Source organism: Penicillium digitatum, chromosome 2, assembly GCF_016767815.1.
Source record: "Penicillium digitatum chromosome 2, complete sequence".
In the NCBI taxonomy this organism is placed as follows: domain Eukaryota; kingdom Fungi; phylum Ascomycota; class Eurotiomycetes; order Eurotiales; family Aspergillaceae; genus Penicillium; species Penicillium digitatum.
Window position 1 is genome coordinate 4061174 of NC_089385.1, and position 19723 is coordinate 4080896.

At 48.4% G+C, this 19723-nt stretch overlaps 7 protein-coding genes across 7 annotated transcripts; 4 read left to right on the forward strand and 3 right to left on the reverse strand.

Annotated features, from left to right (window-relative positions):
* Positions 1 to 191: 191 nt before the first annotated feature.
* Pdw03_7450 (Methylenetetrahydrofolate reductase) lies at positions 192 to 2326 on the reverse strand (the record flags this gene model as incomplete). The annotated part of the gene is made up of 2 exons (XM_014678393.1): positions 192 to 2177; positions 2237 to 2326. 2 exons carry the CDS (start codon positions 2324 to 2326, stop codon positions 192 to 194), a joined length of 2076 nt encoding a protein of 691 aa, XP_014533879.1.
* Positions 2327 to 2756: 430 nt separating this feature from the next.
* Pdw03_7451 (Uncharacterized protein family FLILHELTA) lies at positions 2757 to 3389 on the forward strand (the record flags this gene model as incomplete). Its single annotated transcript, XM_014678392.1, has 1 exon — positions 2757 to 3389. The coding sequence occupies one exon, from the start codon at positions 2757 to 2759 to the stop codon at positions 3387 to 3389; it is 633 nt and encodes a 210-aa protein (XP_014533878.1).
* Positions 3390 to 3565: 176 nt separating this feature from the next.
* On the reverse strand, positions 3566 to 4323 carry Pdw03_7452 (Nucleoside diphosphate kinase; the record flags this gene model as incomplete). The annotated part of the gene is made up of 5 exons (XM_014678391.1): positions 3566 to 3694; positions 3754 to 3884; positions 3941 to 4088; positions 4178 to 4208; positions 4301 to 4323. 5 exons carry the CDS (start codon positions 4321 to 4323, stop codon positions 3566 to 3568), a joined length of 462 nt encoding a protein of 153 aa, XP_014533877.1.
* Positions 4324 to 5379: 1056 nt separating this feature from the next.
* Pdw03_7453 (Glycoside hydrolase, family 31) lies at positions 5380 to 8320 on the forward strand (the record flags this gene model as incomplete). Its single annotated transcript, XM_014678390.2, has 2 exons — positions 5380 to 5461; positions 5523 to 8320. The coding sequence occupies 2 exons, from the start codon at positions 5380 to 5382 to the stop codon at positions 8318 to 8320; spliced, it is 2880 nt and encodes a 959-aa protein (XP_014533876.2).
* Positions 8321 to 9511: 1191 nt separating this feature from the next.
* Pdw03_7454 (Allantoinase) lies at positions 9512 to 12743 on the reverse strand (the record flags this gene model as incomplete). The annotated part of the gene is made up of 7 exons (XM_066101662.1): positions 9512 to 9949; positions 10013 to 10096; positions 10164 to 10309; positions 10362 to 11230; positions 11293 to 11330; positions 11384 to 11501; positions 11551 to 12743. The coding sequence occupies 7 exons, from the start codon at positions 12741 to 12743 to the stop codon at positions 9512 to 9514; spliced, it is 2886 nt and encodes a 961-aa protein (XP_065956745.1).
* A 3415-nt stretch (positions 12744 to 16158) lies between these two features.
* Positions 16159 to 17175, forward strand: Pdw03_7455 (PQ loop repeat protein; the record flags this gene model as incomplete). Its single annotated transcript, XM_014678387.1, has 4 exons — positions 16159 to 16202; positions 16269 to 16388; positions 16451 to 16666; positions 16722 to 17175. 4 exons carry the CDS (start codon positions 16159 to 16161, stop codon positions 17173 to 17175), a joined length of 834 nt encoding a protein of 277 aa, XP_014533873.1.
* A 298-nt stretch (positions 17176 to 17473) lies between these two features.
* Positions 17474 to 18678, forward strand: Pdw03_7456 (uracil-DNA glycosylase; the record flags this gene model as incomplete). The annotated part of the gene is made up of 3 exons (XM_014678386.1): positions 17474 to 17513; positions 17668 to 18016; positions 18081 to 18678. The coding sequence occupies 3 exons, from the start codon at positions 17474 to 17476 to the stop codon at positions 18676 to 18678; spliced, it is 987 nt and encodes a 328-aa protein (XP_014533872.1).
* Between the last annotated feature and the right edge of the window lie 1045 nt (positions 18679 to 19723).

The window sequence follows — 19723 nt, forward strand, 5'->3', positions numbered from 1 at the left end:
ACAGGAGTGCACGCATAATCGTAACCTTCATCTTCTTGGGATGGGGTCAAGACTAGTTTACATTAATCCGGATTTTGTGCCATTCATAGTTCTAGTTCACATATCCAGGCTTGCTCTAATTAACCGTCAACCGTGAGAACCCTCATTGATACGGGGTGTTTATTTATCCCAATTTATACCAAGACGCAATCTTAAACCTCCTCGCCCGCCAAGACCCGCCACATCCACTTAACCTCGTCTTCCTCCTCCTTGGAGCCCTGCTTAGTACCGGCACCGAACTGCTGACCGACAACACACACAAGCCAAGAGTCGTTCTTGGTTGTGTCGAGGTAGGCTTCAGTAGGCGATCCGCGGGGGTAGATGCGACGCCATTCATCCCAGATTCGGAATGCCTCCTCGCCCCAAGCGCGGAAACTCACTTCCTCGATGATGGTGGGGGTGACGATCTCCTTTCCGCGGAATACACCCCAGGTAACAGCGTTGACACTCTCAGGATTAGAGCCAAGGTCGTCGAGCTCCACGTCAGCAGGCTGGATTGGGAGTGAGGATTCAAAATCGCCCTTGATGTTTGTCGCGAACCAGGTGAGCTTGTCGTGGCCGTGCTTAGCAAACATTGGCTTCAGGATATTGGTGTAGTCGTTGCTCGAGCAGAAGAACTCCACAAATGGCTTTTGGAAGACGAAGCCTTCTCGTTGAGGGCCCCAGCCGAAGATGGGGTGGTCGTTGTGTACACCGTTCACTGCGGGCTGCGAGGCCAGTGTCCACCAGCCGCGGCCGTCAATTAGCTTCAACAGCTCCGGTCGAATTAGCTCCGTCTCTGCATTCAAACCTTCACCGTCCTCTTCGGCACCGCCCTCTGACCACGGAACCATGTGTAGTTCTCCCGAGACGTGGCGCCGGAAGATTGTACTCATATCCTTGGAGTCCACCGGGTGGCCCCATAGCCTACGTGCGGAGTTGGCAGTGACATGAAGCGAGGGTCCATATCCATCAATCTCACCGAATGCAGGCGAGCGAGCATCACCCCATCGTCCATTGGGGAAGTCATCCCATGTTGCTTCCCTGCCAAGGGCACCGAGACCCTCGGAGATAAGAAGAGTTGTGCTGCGGCTTGGCGGGGGTGCGGGCACGCCTGCGCTGTCTGCGCGAGCCTCATGGACGGAATCTTGCGATGACCCGTGGACAGATAGCTTGTCGACAACGACGCGGTTGTGGGGTTGTGAGTTGATAGAGGACGCACGGCGTCTTCGCAACGCACGTCCAGGGAAATCGAGTGGAATCGATGCGGGATCGTCCTCAATGGCAAGGTCTCCAGCATCAGAGTAAGACGGAATCAAGTCGCATTGTTCCAGGATGAATGATACTGTCTTCTCCAAATTCAAGGTGTAGAAATGAAATCCTCGGGGGCCCGGGGAGGGGATGTCCCTAATACCACCCACAATTTCGCTAACAATATCCACACCCGCGCGCTTGACCGCTTCGTCGTCGTGCTTTAACTCTTCCATACGTCTGGCAATGGGAGGTGGGATCGTCACATGGCTGAGCTTAGTCACCCTGGTCAAAATCTTGTAGCTGTGGATGGGCATTAAGCCCGGAATGATGGGAATAGTCTTGAAAGCACCGGACTCATGGTTGCGAAGCGTGTTCTCGAACTTTTGGTAAGCTTCGATATCGTAGGTAAGTTGAGTCATGATAAAATCTGCTCCAGCCAATGTCTTCTCGACCAGGTAAGGAATATCTCTGACGGGATCCTGGAGGTCTTGGAAGGTGTCCGCAGGATGGCCCTCCGGGTATGCGGCAATACCAACACAGAAGTAGTCACCATGTGTCTGGCGAATGTATCGAACAAGATCAACGGCAAAAGTGAAATCCTTGTTGCTATCATCCTCTCCATGCATATTGTATTCCTCACTGCGAGGCGGATCTCCTCGTAGGGCTAGGATGTTGCGAATTCCGAGAGCCTTGGCCTCATCTAGAGCCATATCCACCAGCTTGCGGCTCATGTTTGTACAGGTCAGATGCAGGACGGTCGTCAACTGCAGTTGGCGCTGGCATACTTCCGCCAGCTCGAGCGATCGTGCCGCAGTGCTACCACCAGCACCCCAGGTGACTGTAACAAACAGAGGACGCAGTGCTTGGGCCATTCGCTCCAGACGCGCGGACAAGTTAGCAAAACCCTATAGTAGACCATATTAGCAAATGTTCACGATACGTTCAGCACGCGGGGTAAACCCACCATCCGGGTCTTTGGAGGGAAGAACTCCAAGGAAAAGTAGTTGGCATCCTGCGGCAGAGCCGCGATCTTCTCAGTGATCTTCTTCTCCATTGCGGCCTTTTAGCGTATGGGTCGGCGACAAGAGGGGTTGGATGAAGAAGAGAGGATTCGGGCAAAAGTGGACCATGTCACCATCTGTAGTCGTACCGGGAACGGTAATGTCTACAGCTGCCGATCTCAGTGGCCATCGCACATTAAGGGCCTACTGCAAATACACTACATGAAAATTGAGGCTTGAATATAGTTTATGTGCAAGGAGGGACTCTATCCTGGCCCCGAAGACACACAGAAAAAAAAGTGGCAGCGCTATAGATGACTCAGCGAGATAATCGTCATTTCTCAGATCGGGATCGACAAGCTTAACGCGAGCACTAAACTGTTTTGCATTTCTGTATAAGGGCCATCGGAGAACAATTCTCTTTTGAGCATATCAAATCTCTCCTTCAAAACTCCACAAGTTAGCCAATTCCTTCGCAACAATATGGCTTCTCGACCACCCAATTTTCTCCGCAATCTCCGTCTCCAAGCAGCTCGAAACACTAAACCGCGTGCGTCGCAACGAAATATTTCCACCCCCGCTCCCCCACAGCCACCAAAGCTGTCACAGTCGAGCCCTAGTGATGCTCGATCTCGCCTGCGCCGGCTCAACGACCGCCTCCCTCGGTTTCTTCGCGCATATACCACACCCTTACTTGGGGCGCCGGTCACCCATATCACATCATTCCTAATGCTTCACGAACTCACTGCTATTGTTCCACTATTCGGGCTAGCTGGCGCATTTCATTATGGTGCCTGGATGCCGGATCTTGCATCGCAGACAGGCGAGACCAATGCCTTCGACGAAGGAGCGGCGCGTTTCGGCCGCTGGCTGAGAAAGAAAGGTTGGGTAAATGAGGCCGATGTGAAAACCGTTGCGGAGCATGAAACCACCGGAAGTAAGGCAGTGGACCGAGCAGGTGTTCAATTGGTGCTGGAATTTGCTACGGCCTATGCGATCACAAAAGCTCTGTTGCCAGCCCGGTTGGCAGCGAGTGTTTGGGCCACACCGTGGTTTGCAAGTTCGGTCTTCACACCGACAGCAAATCTAGCCAGGCGACTCTTCAGACGAGGATGAGCTAGTCGAGCACTACTGTGATACCAGAGAGAACCACACTCATACAAGAAGATGAATTTGTTAATTGTATATTTTCCAAAGCCTTTGGACTTCTTCCTCAGAAACGCTGCTTTGTTCTATGCTAGAAGTATCTGAACAAGAGATCCGCCCGACCAGTCTACTTAAAGACGAGGAATTTACTCGTAAACCCAAGCGGACTGGGCGGAGGTGTACTTGAGGACCTCGGAGGCGCCGAACCAGAGAGCAATCTCCTTCTTGGCGTTCTCGACGGAGTCAGAACCGTGGCAGACGTTGCGGCCGACATCCTAGTGAAGATGTTAGCATGAAATAACGCGACACAAAAACTATGAGGGGGTGTTCTTACGATAGCAAAGTCACCACGGATGGTACCGGGGGCGGAAGCCAAGGGGTTGGTGGCACCGAGGAGGACACGGCCGGTCTTGACGGCGTCCTTGCCCTCCCAAACCATGGCGCAGATGGGGCCGCTCAGCATGTCTAGAGCTCGGTCAGTGTGTTGTGATTTGCGGAACAGTTCGGGAGATGCAACTTACAGGCGACGAGACCCTTGAAGAAGGGCTTGGTGGCGAGATCAGCGTAGTGCTTCTCGAGGTGCTCCTGGCTGGGGGAGGTGAGCTTCATGGCAACGAGCTTGAAGCCACGGTTCTCGAAGCGAGAGATGATGGGGCCAATGAGTCCACGCTGGTTGACATTGTCAGTGAATGTTGTTCAATTGGGCAAGTTCATCCGGAACCATGATGGACTCGGATTAAAGGATGCTATATCCGTACCTGGACACCATCAGGCTTGATGGCAATGAAACTAGAGCAATTGGTTAGCTTGACCGGCATTGAGGGGTAATGGCAATCGAAAAGGAAGGGGAGATAGCAGAAGACTGATTTTGGGGCACGTACGTCTGTTCCTCGTTGGCGGACATCTTGAATGTATATGAGAATAATAATTCAGGTATGAAGTAGGGAAAGAGAGCAGGAAGAGGGGAAGATTAAATAGAGGCCGTTTAAAAATTCGGGCCTTCTCAGTTGGACCAATGATTGGTGGGGGTGTTGATGCCAGAATGTTAAGGCCAGAAGTAGTGGGCCGCCAAAGCTGTATAGACTGTCTAGCTTCACTCTTTTGCCTCTGAAACTCAACTGCATATATAGAAATTTCGGTCAATTCAAAAATAACTGCTCAGTACAAGTAAGAGCACTCAGTTTAATGACACTTTGAAGGTCTCTAACTCGTGGGATAACATTTCGCATCTAGCCGGGTCCTCAGCCGTTTCCCCTGAATTTCAGCTGCAGGACCATGCGCCCTCACCTCATGCTAGTCATGTCCTCCTGCACTGGCTCCCCAGATTCTAGTTTCAAGCTATTGGAGACTTGAGCACAAGCCAATTGAAAATATTTCCATCCTGCGAAGAGACACTACCCTGTTCAGATAGGTAGATCTGGGAACTGCAATTTAGCAAGGAAGCCTGTCTAGCTTCTATAGCTTCTTACGGAATCCATTGAAATGCATCCCGAGGGTAGACCAACCTCTTGCAAGCTTTTGAATGAACATCCCCTGCTAGAGGAGAGTGCTGTTTTCGACTACAGATTTTGCGCAAACAGCCGGTAGTGAGGATCTAAGCTGAAGGGAGATCTGGAAACTTAGCTGGCATTGCTAAGATCCTTAACCCTCTGATTTGGATGTTGTAGATGTACGATGTACGGAGTACTCCGTACAACAAATACCTGGACAGTATGGCCCCCGTGGAAGCAGTAGGGGTTCAAATTGCGGACACTGATTGGTTCCAAGGTCGAGCAAGTTGATTGGCTGTTCAGAGGCGGTTATTTCTGCCTTGTTGCCTTAGGTGTCTTACCCCAGCTCAGGCCAGCTTGTAGCTTCTGTTGATGGCATCTTCACCTCTAAATGCAGGTCAATCGTTGATAACCAACGCCATTCTGTCGGAGATTGAGGGTCTCTGATTGATCGTACTATTCATTTCACCATGGCCAGGAGTCTACCTACGCCCCGTTGGGCGATGTTGCTCTCCTTGGTTATCTTCCTCGGATGCATTGTTGTACCCGGTTGTAAGGCTGCCTTTCGCCAAATTGCAAGATTACAGTAAGCTAACTCCCATGGTACATATAGTGGCTGTGAAACAAAAGGATTTCAAAACTTGCGACCAGTCTGGATTCTGCAAACGAAACCGTGCCTATGCCGATAATGTTTCCTCACAAGGCACTTCGTGGAGCTCACCCTACGAGCTCGACCCCGCCACCGTACATTTCAAAGATGGGATACTTACTGGTGTCATTTTCAAAACAATAACTGCCAATGAGAAGGTCCGGCTACCTCTTACGGTGTCTTTTTTGGAATCGGGAGTCGCCCGCGTTGTGGTGGATGAAGAGAAGCGGATGAAGGGTGACATTGAAATGCGGCATGGCAGCCAAGCGAACAAGAAGCGCTATGATGAAACTGAAAAATGGGCTATTGTGGGTGGTTTGGAAGTCAGCAAGTCGGCCACGTTGAATGCTCAGAGCGAAACTGGATTCACCAATGTTTTATACGGACCGGGCGACAAATTCCAAGCAATTGTTCGCCACGCGCCATTTGGGGTCGAATTTCAGCGAGATGGACAGACCCACGTTCAGTTAAACCACCAAGGCTTATTGAACATGGAGCACTGGCGACCGAAAGTAGACGAGAAAGACGGCGAATCTGGCGATGCGGAGGGGACCTGGTGGGAGGAGACGTTTGGGGGAAATACTGACTCAAAGCCGCGTGGTCCTGAAAGTGTTGCTCTTGATGTTACCTTCCCCGGTTATAGTCATGTTTTTGGTATCCCAGAGCACGCAGATTCACTCTCGCTCAAGGAGACCAGAGGTGGATCTGGCAACCATGAGGATCCTTACCGTCTGTATAACTCGGATGTCTTTGAGTATGAACTGGAAAGCCCGATGACCTTGTACGGAGCCATTCCGTTGATGCAGGCCCACCGCAAGAACTCCACTGTCGGGGTTTTCTGGCTTAATGCAGCGGAAACGTGGATCGATATTGTTAAATCGACTGCCTCCTCAAATCCCCTCACATTGGGTGCCCGCTCCAAGACAGATACACAGACTCATTGGATCTCCGAATCTGGTCAGATTGATCTGTTCGTCTTCCTCGGGCCCTCGCCGAATGATATCAGTAAAACATATGGTGAACTCACTGGATATACACAACTGCCCCAACAGTTTGCCATTGGATATCACCAATGCCGTTGGAACTATGTTACGGACGAGGATGTCAAAGAAGTCAACGCCAAGTTCGACAAGTACCAGATTCCGTACGATGTGATTTGGCTTGATCTTGAATATACCGATGACCGGAAATACTTCACCTGGGACCCTCTCACCTTCCCTGACCCTAAGGGTATGCAGCAAAAGCTCGATGAAACCGAGCGAAAGCTTGTGGTTTTGATCGATCCTCACATTAAGAATGCGGACAAGTACTTCGTTTCCGAAGAGCTTAAAAGCAAGAAACTTGCTGTACTGAACAAGGATGGCGAGATTTACGATGGATGGTGCTGGCCAGGTTCATCGAACTGGGTCGACTGCTTTAACCCCGCTGCACAAGCCTGGTGGGCCACCCTGCACAAGTTTGACAAATTCAAGGGATCGCTTCAGAATCTTTTTATCTGGAATGATATGAATGAACCCTCTGTTTTCAATGGGCCAGACATGACCATGCCCAAGGACAACTTGCATTATGGAAACTGGGAACATCGGGATATTCACAATCTTAATGGTCTCACCCTTTTGAACGCCACCTACAAAGCAATGCTTGAACGCAAGAAGGGTGAGGTGCGTCGGCCATTCATCTTGACGCGCTCGTACTACTCTGGTGCTCAGCGTTTGTCTGCTATGTGGACTGGTGACAACCAGGCTACATGGGACCACCTGGGGGCTTCTCTTCCCATGGTCCTTACCAACGGCATCGCAGGATTCCCCTTTGCCGGCGCAGATGTCGGAGGATTCTTCCAGAACCCTGACAAGGACCTTTTGACCCGGTGGTATCAAACGGGTATCTGGTATCCCTTCTTCCGCGCGCATGCGCACATTGACACTCGTCGTCGTGAGCCGTATCTGATCAGCGAACCGCACCGCTCTTATGTCGCCCAGGCAATCCGCCTGCGGTACCAACTTCTGCCTGCTTGGTACACTGCCTTCCATGAAGCTTCAGTCAACGGCACGCCAATCGTGCGGCCTCAATACTACATGTTCCCAGAGGACGAGCAAGGCTTTGCCATTGATGATCAGCTATACCTTGGCTCCACAGGTCTGCTTGTGAAGCCCGTTGTGCAGGAGAACACGTACAGTGCGGATTTGTACATCTCCGATGACGAGAAATACTATGACTACTTTGACTTCACCGTCTACCAGGGCACAGGCAAGAAGCACACTGTTCCTGCACCAGAGGAGAAGGTTCCTGTGTTGATCCAGGGCGGTCACATCATTCCTCGCAAAGACCGTCCTCGTCGTAGTACCGGCCTGATGCGATGGGATCCGTACACACTGGTCATTACCTTGAACAAGAATAGCGAAGCTGAAGGCACTCTATACGTCGATGATGGCGAGACATTCGACTATGAGCATGGCGCCTACATTCACCGCCGCTTCAATTACCGCGAGTCGGTGTTGTCATCAGAAGACATTGGAACTAAAGGACCCAAGACTGCTGACTACCTCAAGACCATGGCTGGTGTGACGGTCGAGCGGGTGGTGGTTGTTGACCCTCCCGCCGAATGGAAAATTAAGGACACTGTGACTGTTATTGAAGATGGAGCCAAGTCGGGCTCTACGGCCTCGTTGGAATTCCACGAGCAGGAGAGCGGGAAGGCGTCCTACGTTGTGGTGAAGAAGCCGAATGTTGGCATCGGTAAGGCATGGCGGATTGAGTTCTGAGAGATAGATCTCATTCCTTACACAACACATGTATGCAAGATTCACATTATTGGAAGTTGATAGGCTTAGAACAGTGTGTGGTTATAGTAAAGGGGATACCCCTTCACAGAATCTAATGTTGATACAGGTAATGAAGTACCTGTTTGATCATAAGACAACATTTCGACAAGTCGGCTCCAAGCTTCCACAAGCAGGTACCTATATACCTTGTTAATATCTTCGTTATAGTTATTCCCCTACCTGCCAGTGACAATTTGACGTTCCGAGAACGCAGAACGCGGCGCCCTTGTGGCCTCGAGCCTCTCCCTGTAAGCGGGTCAACACTGCCTATGCCATAAACGAAGCCCTGGATATAACTTTATCGATACGCTCATGGCCTTTTTCTCAATTCGTTCTGGAACTAGTGCTGCGCTTTATCCATTTTCTGGCCGGAGGTTTTCCGGTCTATTGAAAGAACACTGCCACCGAGCAAAATGCTTACCAAAAAACCTGCCAGATGGGCTTGAAATTGAGGTATGCACCCTCGGGGAAGGGAATTCCAAAAGTGGTGGCTCATCTCCACTCCTCCGCATATTGCCGGCGCGATATCTGTCATTGTGTTTGCACAATTCTCTGGTCGGTTATCTTTCTACCTGATTCTATCATTGAGGAGAATAAGAAGCTCTGCGCTTGTGATGATCATCAAGCAACCCAATGGCCGGTGGAATATGCAGCCAGTGTTAGTGAAACCCCTGAAAACTTCTATTCCAACTATTTACTGAAACTTGTTGAACTTGGAAGATTCCTCCCTGCGCCTAATAGGTAACCCTACTGCCTTCAATTCGATAACCTCAAGACCACCCACCCTCAGGTGGTGAAGCCCCGTGCTTGCATTAAACGTGGCTATCCGGTGAGACTATTATCCATGAGGGACTTGCGGTATGCTAATATCCATTAGAATAAGAAACCGAATGAATTCCTTGGGATCTCTGTTACCCCGGGTAAAGTGACGAAACCTCACCTTTTAATCGGCGCTTCTGAACTCTTTAGCAACCCGTGAGGAATGAAAATGCATCAAAATTCTCTTTCTATTATCTATATGGAGGTTTATGTGAGTTCGAAGTTATTGTAAGATACAGTCCAAAGAACAAAAGAAAAGAGATGGTGAAAAAACCAAAAAAGGTGCTAGATCCAATGCCAGTGGTATTGCGGTCACAAAATAGCATCACTGGTATCAGGCCAGCAATCGGAAATCTTCCCATCGTCTTGGAATGAAGCAACAACAGAACCCTCCCCTCTCAGGGGATCGCCTTCCCAGACAACAAAGTCACCAACGAAAGCTCCCTCCTGAGCCTTCCTCGATTGATCTCCAAGTATAAGATCAAAGTTGGTTGAAACAAGGGCAATGGCCTGCTGGTCAGTTAAACTGGCATACTTTCCAGCCCACCAAGCTTCCTGTGCCAGACCGTGGATCGTTGAATCACTTTTCACAGCCAGGGCAAGCAGGACACCTGCGTCAGATAGGATTTTTGCAGGGCTCTCCGTCAATGGGGGTCCTACGAGAGAGTTCTTTTTCTCCCAGCTATCAGGGGCACCACGGTTTCCAGTAAGGATGACAGGAATTCCTGCTTCGGCGAGGGGCTTGGCGACCTGTTGACATCTGAGTAAGTAAAAGCATCACTACCTAGGTCAAGTGAAATAAGGGTATGTTACCAAAGGAGCACCATGGCCGCCGTATATAATCAGGTTGACTAATGGGAACTCACGCTTGATTAGGATCAATTGCGCAATGTCATCCTGACATTATTGAGTCAGTTCTTTCGAAGGGCGTTTTAAAGGGTGCAAAAGCATGACCGTGGCTTACCTCATTGAACGCTTGTACAACCACAGGAAGCGAGCCATTTGCAGCCCGAGCATAAATGCTAATACTCCCTGGTGCTGAATCTTCGCCCACCTGAAGCAACTGACGCAGTCTCTCAATCCCAGAAGAGACAGTCGGTGTGTCATCGCCTAAATGAAAGTAGATTAGCTTAATCACAAAACTGAGAAGCAAATCTCGTACTTATAGCTGCCTGACCTATCACGAGGTGAAGTGCCACATCGTCCTTCCAGATGCCGTTATCAAGAATTGTGGCATCCTTGCTCATTCGTAACCCAACACTGACACCTTGAGCGACGCCACCACCATGAAGAGGCGCAGTGACAGCTCGTGTGACGCCTCCAATCCTAGCCCTCGCGAGTCCTTTGCCATCTAGATGCACGCCATACTTGGCGAAGTGAAGTGTCTTGTCTTCGTTCAGTGCATCCCCACTTTTTGAACCCGAGCCATCTCCAGTCGACGATTCAGACGGAATGGACTGGATTCCGAGTTTGTTTCCAAAAGCCACCAGGCCAGGCAGAACGTAACCATTATTTAAAGCGATCTGTGCGGTGTTTTTCTGAGTTTCGTCGGATAGACACGAGGACCTCGTATCAAGGCATCTGACGCGACCATCCTCAACCAGCATAACGAGGTCTTTGGTAGCAGTAGTAGATGGACTGTGTCTATCAATTAAGACCTTTTGAATGCCAGTGAAGAGAATTCTTGAATTGTTGTGCTGAAACTTGGTACAAACATCTTCTTTCTGAATTGTTCCAAGAGAGGGTCGGATTTTGGGAGCCTGTGGCTTTCCAAAGCGAGATGTTCCAGTAGTCCATTTGTGATAAGCTTCACCACTCTTTAGAACAGGACGACCATCGATGAATACCTGAGTTGGAGTTGCACCGACTTGGAGCGGGTGATCGTCCCAGATGACGAGGTCTGCATCATATCCTGGGCGAACATATCCAATTCTGTGATCCTGTTGGATGGATCTAGCAGGGACAGATGTCACGGCTTGAAGAGACTTTTCTTCAGACAAACCAAACGAGTGAGAAACTGCCGCCTGGTAACTATAGGGTCACAGGTTAGATGACGGTCAGGTGCTTAAATTTAGTACTTTCAGCCCACTTACACAAGATATTTTGCATAGTTTCCCTCGCCAGTATGGTCCTTTTAATGTTAGAAGGGTCAAACATGGCTTTCTGAAAGGAGCAATTTCATACTGATTTCAATGCAACTTGGACACCATGATCAGCCAAGATTTTAGGCCCTCGTAAATTGGCCCCGTATGCCTCGGCTTTGAAAAGCGCATTCTCTGCAAAAGTGGCAATAGTGATGTTTCTGGCGCCAGTTAGCAAAGGAAGCTGACAACAAGAAGAAGACAATGTACTCCTCTAGTGTTTTCAAAAATTCAGGCACTTCCCATGCTTCCAGTGCATGGTGAAAAGCTCTGGGATGGATGTCAAATTCATGAAGCACTGACAACATTCGTTCAAGATCTTCCGGCTCATAGCAGTGCACATTAACATTGAGCTCTCCTCTGAGAAGTGCCAGAGAAGTTTCAAGTTCAAAGGACTCCGGTCGGCTCCCTCTGTTTTTGAGGAACTGTAAAATCTGTCTCGACTGGAAAAAGTTGGCATTCTCAATACTAGCAGCTGATCGGCACCAGGCAGATTGACGCTCTTGCAGCTGTCGTGCTTCCTCGAGATGCTTGCGCAAAAGCCACACTAGACCAAGCCGGGTATTCTTATAGTTGCCTTTGGGGTTCTCCCCACAAGCCATTTTCAAATATCTCTTTCGGTTCTTTTCTACAATGCCATGATCAAGCAGTAGTTCATCGACTATCGGCTCGGCATTTGGGCCTGGCGTTGCCAAATTCTTTACCAGATATGCCTCGCCGCCGATAATGTTTGCCGATCCGGGTAGCACTAAAGAAGAAGTCACACCACCCGATGCGATGATCTGGATCGCTGGGTCATATGGCTTGAATCCATCCACTGAGCGAACAAACGGAGTTATGGGTCCTAGAACTGGGCGCTCATTGACGTCGTTGGTAGATGGAAGCTGGGGGAATGGGAGTAACAAATGATGTGAATGCATATCCACCAAGCCAGGAGTGACAAATCTTCCATGAGCGTTGATGATTTGAGCATCCTTAGGGGTTTGGTGGCTTGATTTTGCAGCCGATACAGAACGGATCACACCTGCCTGGAATGCGATGTCAACTTTCCCTGTAATAATGGATTCGCCGTCGAAAAGTGTTGCATTCTGGATCAGGATCGGTCTCTGCTGACCAGAAATTGAGTTCCAACGTGGGTTTTGTCGACCCTCTGTTGGTTGAGGGCCCGGATACTGATACCTGGCTTCATGGCATTTTTTCAGCCCTTCATAAAAGATGTCTCGACCAGTGCCGTTGGACGCGGTGATATCGGCGAGATGTTTGGTATGAATTAGCATCACGAGACCTGCTGCCAGCAGGAGGGTTCCCAGTACGAGTCTTCCATGTCGAAGAGAACGAGATATGGAGAAATTTGCGAATTTACGAGGCGCTTCCAGCGGTAGAATGCCGTTCTTGGTCGCCATGGGTGTCTCTGGAGTTGCTGTTTAAGCTTGAAGAGACCAACACAGAAGAAATGAAAGTGCGGGTTGTTGCATTGTCGCGAATATGGATCCAAATCGCGTCACTCGGTTACCTTCCACCATGCAAAGTGAATTTCTCAACTCCACACAATCTATTTTGAAGTGATATGATTCAATCTAAATCGCTAACCTTCGTGACTGTGTGCCGACCTTGGCATCGTCCATTATCTCCTCATGTCTACTGGAGGCTTACGAGAACAGATCCTACCTTTAAAATGCAACTTTTCTATTCACGGATATACAAGAACCGTAAAATAAGCTGGCTAAGGTAGCTAAGGAGAAGAATTTAATTTAAAATCTTTCTAAATCATCAAATTCCCTCTCACTTTATTGAGTGTCTAAACGTTATTACTATCTGACAGAAATCTTACTGTATGAAATGTATTGGTTGAAATGATAGGTATCAAATTCTCTAACTAACAAAAATTGATCGGTTTAAAATCCCCAACTATTTATATAATCCAAGTGGGATCTAGATTACTAATCTTCGTACTTTTATTATAGGATAGCCGAGTCCACCGAGGTTATATATGATTTCCACTATGTATTGCACCTGGTGTTCTGACACCATCTATTCCCTCCACTGATGCACTTCGATATATTAACTATTTGCCTTGCATAAAAAAACTTTAATCTATAATTAAAATGCTAGTAAAAAAAAGAGATCTATAGCGTTTACTAGCCATTTTTATTAATTTTAATCAGTCCTACTAGTAGTAGCATCTTAGAGATACTTGCCGACTACTCAATTTAGAGCAATCTATAGAGATTAACGATGGATCATAAAACGAATGGTAAGATCTTTAGTAACTTGCTAAAAGAGGCCCTATTTAGTAGTATTTCGGCATGCGATTGCAAATTTCACACTCTACTGTGTACGTACATACCTTGAATTGTACCAAGATGCGCTTCCATCGCCACCCGGTAGCTCAGCAGAGGCGCGTGGCTCATGTGAGGCTAAACTAGGCGTCACGTGTAACGCGTTTTTCAAGTGCTTCGGACGATGTTCTCAGCGAGACATTTTCATCAACACCGGCCTCGGTCAAGGCCGTCCATATACGGTGCCCTTGGTCAATGTCACATTCTGTTTGTAAATTCAGATTTTAACAATGTCTCACGTGCAGAACTGCAATGTTCAGTCCTCGAGTCCGATCAATGGCAGCACCTTCAACCGGCATTTGACGCTTTCGGTGATTGCGGTCCTCAGAAGGATTCGACCTCTCAAAGGGACTGTTCTTATGTTGACAGATCGACTTTGTGTCAAATACGGGCAACACCTAGACCTATCAGAGGCAGCGACCATGCGTTTCATCTCACAGAATACGTCCCTCCCAGTCCCGAAAATCCTCTGCACTTTCACACATAGAGATTGTTCTTACACTTTGAAGGAAAGGATTAAAGGAGACATGATTGGCATCGGCTGGGTCAATCGAAGTGAATAATCAAAGACAAAGTTTCTTACACAGCTGAAGAATATGGTTCAGGAGATGCGCGAACTTCGTCCTCCAGAAGGAATAGGGGTCTCTTCTGTTAGTGGAGGACCTTTGTTCGATTGCCGCTTGCCGGGCACTACCTTGCGTTTTGGGCCCTTTTCCAGTATCCAAAGCCTCCATCGATATTTACGAAGTGGCATGGATTTTGACCCGGGACTTGACTACGAAATTCGGGATTTGATTAGACAACACGATCGTGGTTGGCCTATCGTGTTCACTCATGGCGATCTCAACAGCTTGAATATCCTTGTTCGTGGGGATGATGTTGTTGGCATAATTGACTGGGAAACTGCCGGTTGGTACCCGTCATATTGGGAATACAGTACGGCTTGCCATGTCAACCCCCAGAATTCTTTCTGGATCGTTGAAATTGACAGATTCCTCACGCCTATGCCAGAGGAAGTAAAGATGGAACAAATTCGTCAAAAATACTTTGGAGACATTTAAAAAAATCAGTACCGTGTTTACGCTTTATATTATGATCTCCTTATGCTCGAACAAGTCATATGTCGAGACTTTGGTCATGTCAAAATTTCTTTGCCCATCAAAGCGATGCTGGTCTTTCTCCCTTTGACAGTAACTCATCGACTCATTGCGGACCCTTTCCCAGCCAACAACACTTCTCCCTAAAGCTACATTATCTGCTTTAAGCGTCTCCAAAGCTTCCCGTATCCAAGCAACGCAGTTCCATCCCACTTGGTTTTGCCTTATGGGTGTTGTACGCAGGATTTGTGCAAGACGATTTCCATCCTCCACCTTGCCAATCATAAGTCGAACAAGCAACATGTTTGTAGCAGTGAGTAGGCATTCACGCTCCTCGAAAATCTATTCACTACCCCCTTCCACTTCAGGTTTCTCCTTCATGTGGTACTGAACACCCATTTTTTGCCTTTTGTCTTGATCTTCGGGCCAATAATCACGCCCAGTGGTAACTGGATCAAAATCGTCAATCAAATTCACACAGGTGGAGGTTGGGCGTCCTGAACTCACGTATTTTCTATCCCTGGCATGGTAGGGGCTCCTCCGCGCGTGTAGAGGGCAACATATAGGCGGTCTTTATTGGACGGCATTTCAGGGTACCATAGAGGGAAGAAAACAAAATCTGCTCTGTACAGTACTATCATTGGCTTCACAATCCACGAGAAAATTAATCACGGTTGGTGGACCCAAATTCTGGGAAGCCTTAATATCCCAATCGCTGACCATCGTTCTTGTTCTCCTCCTAGTGGGGTGCTTTGAATAGCCGCCTTGCTAATTCAGTGTGACAAGAAGTGCCCAATAGTAATCTAGATGATTCCAAACGGTTGGCGTATCTCGCAGCCAATAATTGTCTGCAGATGGGTGATTACGAAGTTGATTGAGAAGAACTCAACATTCAAAATCAAATATCCTGGCTTGGCTTGTTATATTGTGGGGTTCATCGTGATGTCAGGTAACAAATTATGTCCAGTTCCATTTTAAATCGGGCAAAACCCTTCAACTTTTGAATATCTCTCGATCGACGTTCCCATGGTCATAAACCTCCAAGTTTGCAAATGATGAATTTTATACAAGCACATTAATCTCATTGGCTCCAATAACGCCACGACTCCATCAGCCCCAGGGCCCTGCCGCAGGTGGAGATCGACATGCTGACATAATTCAGGGCACCCGGGGGCCCGGCAAAAAAGCCAAGCCGCATCGAGTCGTGTGGCCCGGAGCTTGTGTGTGCCTTTCCCCCCCCCACCCCCCTCTCCTGCTCTTGAGCGTCGCTTTCCCTGTGTCTTGAATATTTACAAGACGCGACTCCTCACGCAAGCGCGTGGACCATAGTATCACTTTTCATTCAATAATAGCGTCCGCGCATACGCCCCCCCTCGCCCACCATGTCTCTTTTTCAGATCGCCTTTGACTACGCCGCGCCTTTCTTGTACGTGGGCGTGAACAAGCTCTAATGTTATTCGCAGGTCCCCAGTGCTAACAGATCTTTATACAGCCTCATAAGCTCTCCTGTCACGTCCTATGCCGACCAGATCCTCAACATTCATCGCACAAGAAGCTCGGCTGGCTTCTCCTTGGACATACCTTTGATCATGCTGATTTCTTCCATCTTGAAGTACGATTTCGATCAACGGCGCATGAAAACTAGAAATTGCAGTCCAATGCTGACACTACTAGAATTTTCTACTGGTTTGGCGAGCACTACTCAAGCACTTTGTTGACGCAAGCCATTGTCATGGTCGCGGTGCAGATCACGATGCTCAAGGTTGCACTCGACAATCGCCCCTCCGCCGGGTTGCGAAATGGAATTGAGCACGCACCCTTCAGTGGTGGTAACTCTGATGGTTCATCCTCTAGACCCTACGAGTTTTGGCAGTGGAAGACCACCAAGCCGTAAGTTCCGGCACCTTGAGCCACAGCCAATAAGGCCGCTAACTGATCTTCAAAGATACTGGATGTTTTTGGCTTACTTCGTCGGAATTTTGTTTGTCATTCATCTGACCCCGGTCGCTGAATTGCCATTCTATGTCAGTCTCATTGGCTACCTCGGGCTTGCCGTCGAAGCTACTCTCCCTGTCCCTCAAATCATTGCCAACCACCGATCTGGCTCGTGCAAGGGCTTCCGACTCTCCGTTATTGCGGCATGGATTCTTGGTGACGTCATGAAAATGAGTTACTTTTTCAACAGCACAGAGACTATCCCATGGTCGTTCAAGCTCTGTGGTATCTTCCAGTGCGTGTGCGACTTCTACCTGGCCTTCCAGTTTTATTACTTCACTCGAAACATCCCCTCTCAAACTCTATCCCATCCAGTCTCCAACCCACACTCCCAGACCGCAGGTGAGTCTATGGAGCACAATGGCCGCTGGGGTCATCACGAGAAGGATATTCGCATGGACTAAAAAGCCCGGGGTGATGAACTTGGATTAGACTCGATTTATATGTAGATAGCTAGCATAGGCAAACAGCATAATAGATTTGTAATTTGAATGAGATAATGTCATTACTATGGTGTATTATTACAAAAAAAAAATAACCGTATCCGCAGTTCTTCTCCGATTGCGATTGCGCGCGTCTGGTGAGGGGTTTGCCCCGCGTCACTCCGCTGCTGCAACATCTGCTCTACATCTTTCCGACGCAACCCCAGCTCTGCTTTATCTATTAATTTTCCGAATTGGAAACGCAGCTAGGACTTGCGTAATGTCTGACCTACCTACAATCCGCATTGGATATGTGCCCGGTACGTCATCCCTTCCCTCTCAGAGCTTCGGCATCAGCATCAGAACAGTCCTGCCGTCTCCAAGCTGACTGCTTCGTCTCAACAAAGCCTGCTAGTTATTCCCACTTTGTGTTTATACAGAAAAAGCTAACGACACACGTTTGCCTTCTACTAGAGCACTACCTAACCCCACTCCATCTGGCCCTCCGCTCACCGGCCGTGGCCTCCCTCCCATTCAAAATCGCCGCAACCCCCTTCCCATCCGGGACGGGCCATATGATCACCTCCCTGCGCGGCAATGAAATTGACCTCGCCATCGGTTTGACAGAAGGCTGGGTTGCAGGCTTGGCCGGGAAGCAGCAAGCAAGTCAGACCCGAGCAGATGCAGACGGAGGATACAAGGTCGTCGGCCACTGGGTGGATAACCCTTTGCGCTGGGCTATAGTGACTGGTAGTAATCGGGATGACATAAATGCAGTATCGGACTTGAAGGACCAGAGGGTTGGAGTGAGCCGACTAGGAAGGTAAGTCATCAACGCTCGGTTAGTGGCGAGCACAGCAGCGTGAGACTAACACATCATCGCACAGTGGCTCTCATATCATGTCCTTCGTCCTTGCCCAGCAGCAAGGCTGGAAAGCCGACTCCCTGACTACCGTCCCTCTAGGACCCTTCGGACCCTTACGGGATGGTGTGTCTGGCCTTGACAGCTCAAAGCCCGACCAGGCTGCGAACCCATCGGCTGAGTTCTTCATGTGGGAGGAATTTACCACAAAGCCGTACTTCCATCCTACATCTGAGAGACCGAACCCACCGCTTAAGAAGATTGGCGAGATTTTCACGCCCTGGCCTTCGTGGATGATTGTCGCTTCTACGTTACTGTTCCCTAGCCCTGAGCAAGATCAGAGATTGCAGAGTCTCTTCCAGGCTCTGGATCAGGGAATCAAGGAATTTCGGGCTGATCCTGCGCAGGTTGTGAATCTTTTGGGTACTGGCGAGCTTGGTTGCAATTATATTGAAGAAGATGCGACGGAATGGCTCAAGGATGTCAAGTTCACTAATGCGACTCGTGGCGTTGATGATAAGATTATTGGAGGTGTTGTCCATGTGCTTAAGGTGGCTGGTGTTATTGACTCGGCTATGAGCAATGACGAAGCTATCCAGCGAGTCATCGGCATCAAGAGGTAGATTCATAATTGCTTGAATATGGAGAGGTCTACATTAGAAACAATACATAAAGCTTTTCTAACCACCATCTACCACTGGCTGAATTTGAATTGATCACTCCGTGTGAAGGATTCCTTTTTACGGAATCTCTACATTTTTTGGCTACTGATGTGAACGTTTATAGGGATGAGATTGCATTTTCTGGGAAACCCGACATACTAGATAGATCCAATGAGAGAGGTCTCATTCAACCTCTACCAAGCTAAGAGGAGGTGGGCCGTGTGACTACAGCAGGTGCCGCTTCATGAACTGATGTAGACATCTGTCTGGTATACATGGCAAGTATGACTGACATGTTCATGAGCAAGATCAGCTATACTGTCTCAGTAGTCATTGATATCAACTGTGTACGTATCTTCCATCTTAAGAATAGAACTAGGCGAAATCAATAAGCTGTTGAGTGTTTGCTCCTCATAACTTGGATTCCGTACATGACACCCTGAGATTCACAATGCATACGTTGATGAGTGTTCAGAAACTAGATAACCGATGCATATATCAGTATCCCTCCCCCTCCGGGCCAAGAAATATATCCAAGGTTAGATATAGAAGAGTCCATTTCACAAATTAAGCCTCCTTTTACCTTACTCTGCCGTCTCAGTATGAAACTGAAGAAGACGGGTAAAACATTTATTAGGTTATGTGTGAAAATCTATTCTGGATGGTTCGTCTTTCTTTGAGATGAGATCCTTTTAATTACTCGTAATAACAACTTTTCTGGTTCAGAGATTGTATACTCTATTATGAAAAGTCCTACGACAGTTGACGCACCGTATCATATCTACATCTCTGCATTCAATTATCTATTTAGTACCACCAATAGAGTAAATCAATTCCTAGGATCGTGAAATCTGAAAAGTTAGATCACAAGCATCCAACTAGAACATTGAAGCGATAAAAGTGCAGAAGCGATTTATGCTGTTACGATGACCAAAGTTAACCTGCCTAGTTAGGGGTTATTGTGTGTGGAATGAACAAAACAAGGACAAGAATCGTGCTGAGAACA